This window comes from Pygoscelis adeliae, unplaced genomic scaffold (genome assembly GCF_000699105.1).
Source record: "Pygoscelis adeliae isolate BGI_AS28 unplaced genomic scaffold, ASM69910v1 Scaffold781, whole genome shotgun sequence".
In the NCBI taxonomy this organism is placed as follows: Eukaryota; Metazoa; Chordata; class Aves; order Sphenisciformes; family Spheniscidae; genus Pygoscelis; species Pygoscelis adeliae.
The window spans coordinates 36,604-38,538 of record NW_008824130.1 but is presented as its reverse complement, the minus strand read 5'-3'; the positions used below and the strand labels follow the sequence as shown (position 1 = coordinate 38,538).

Here is a 1,935-nt window from a genome sequence, read left to right as displayed (position 1 = left end):
CTCCTGGGGAGCAGGTGGTTGGGGACCCGTGAGCACCCAACATCTGCACAGGGGCACCAGGGGTTGGGGGACTCATGGCCACCCCACATCTGCCCAGGGGTTGAGGGACCCATGGTCACCTAAGATGTTCTCCTGGGGACACAGGGGTTGAGGGACCCATGGCCACCCCACACCTGTCCAGGGGTTGAGGGAACCATGACCACCCCATGTCCATATGGGGATCCCAGGGGTTTGGGGGACCCAGGGCCACCCAAGATGTCCTCCTGCAGACCCAGAGGTTGGCTGCCCGTGGGATTGGGGACCCCCGGCCACCCCCCACCCTCGGGGGGACCCAGGTGTCTGGGCTTACCAGGATGAGGACCTTGCCGAGGCAGACAAAGGGGGTGCTGAGCTCAGCCATCAGGAGACACCCCAAGAAGAAGTCGCCCTTTCCCTGGCGCCACAGCTGGGGGGACACAGGAGGACACGGGGACATCGGGGGGGCACAAGGGGATGGGGTCACATGAGGACACACAGGTCACACAAGGACACGGGTGATTGGAGGATGAGGGAACGGGGGGTGCCCAACCTGGGCTGTCCCCATGTCCCTGTCCCCAAGGTGTCCCCATGTCCCTGAGGTGTCCCCATGTCCCCAAGGTGTTCCCAAGGGGATCCCATCCCCATTCCCGCCCCCCGTGGTCATGGGGAAGCCAACAAGCACCAAGGTGGTGTGGTGGACCTCCATGAGCACATCCATGCCAAGCTGATGTTCCTCCATCCCATACCCCCAAGTGTCCCCAACCCATCCTATCATCCCCAGGTGTCCCCATGTCCCTATCCCCATGGCCATCAGAGAAGTCAGCATAGACTGTGGTGGTGTGGTGGCCCTCCATAACCACGTCCATCCCAAGACCATGTTCCTCCATTCCACATCTCTGAGCCAACTCCATGTCCCCACCTCATCCCTGTGGTGTCCGCAACCATCCCATGTCCCTGTCCCCATGCTCCATGGCCATAGGAAAGCCAGTGAACACCATGGTGGTGTGATGGACCTCCATGGGCACGTCCATCCCAAGACCACGTTCCTCCATCCCACATCCTTGAGCCAACTCCATGTCCCCAACACTTTCCCTTGTCCCCGAGCTGTCCCCAACCACCCCCCCCCCATCCCTGTCCCCACTCACGGTGGCCACAGGGAAGCAGACAAGCACCATGGGCAGCATGGTGGCCCTCCATAACCATGTCCATCCCAAGCTGATGTCCCTCTATCCCAGATCCCCAAGTGTCCCCAACCCATCCCATTGTCCCCAAGTATCCCCGTGTCCCCACCACTATCCCCACAACCATGGGGAAGTCAACAAGCACCATGGGGCTATGGTGGACCTCCATGAGCACGTTCATCCCAAGGTGATGTTCCTCCATCCCACATCCCTGAGCCAATCCCATGTCCCCAGCCTTCTCCCTTGTCTCCGAGGTGTCCTCAACCCCACCATGTCCCCGTCCCCACTCACAGCGGCCACGGGGAAGCAGACGAGCACCATGGCAGCATGGTGGAGCACCATCAGGAGGTCCTTGCGCAGGTAGGTGCCAGCGGCCGCCCTCAGGGACGGGGGAGGTGCCACTTCGTGTCCCTTCACCCGTCCCCGGTGCCAGTGACAGAGGAACATGGCGTAGACATCATAGATGAAGTAGGGGACTGCGAACTCGGGGTACCCCCCTGCCAGCCAGTGCCTGGGAGGGGGGTGTGACATCAGAGGACCCAGGCGTCCGGGGGACCTTGGGGGACCCAATCTAAGGGACCCAGGCGTCCGGGGAGTCACGGGGGACCCCAATTTGGGGGACCCAGGAGTTCAGGGACCCCAACCAGGGGGTACCCAGGTGTCCGGGGACCCCAGGGACATCACCCTCGGGTGGGACCCAGGCATCCGGAGAGGGTCCCCTCCCCCCCCCCCCCTT

General features: G+C 62.8%; 1 protein-coding gene across 1 annotated transcript; it reads right to left on the bottom strand.

Moving 5' to 3' along the window:
* Window positions 1-349: 349 nt before the first annotated feature.
* On the bottom strand, window positions 350-1,730 carry LOC103925597 (protein FAM57B-like; the record flags this gene model as incomplete). Its single annotated transcript, XM_009334329.1, has 2 exons — window positions 1,491-1,730; window positions 350-445 (listed from the first exon to the last, which is right to left on the bottom strand). Coding segments are annotated over exons 1-2 (336 nt in total), but the record flags the coding sequence as incomplete, so codon positions are not given.
* Window positions 1,731-1,935: the final 205 nt, after the last annotated feature.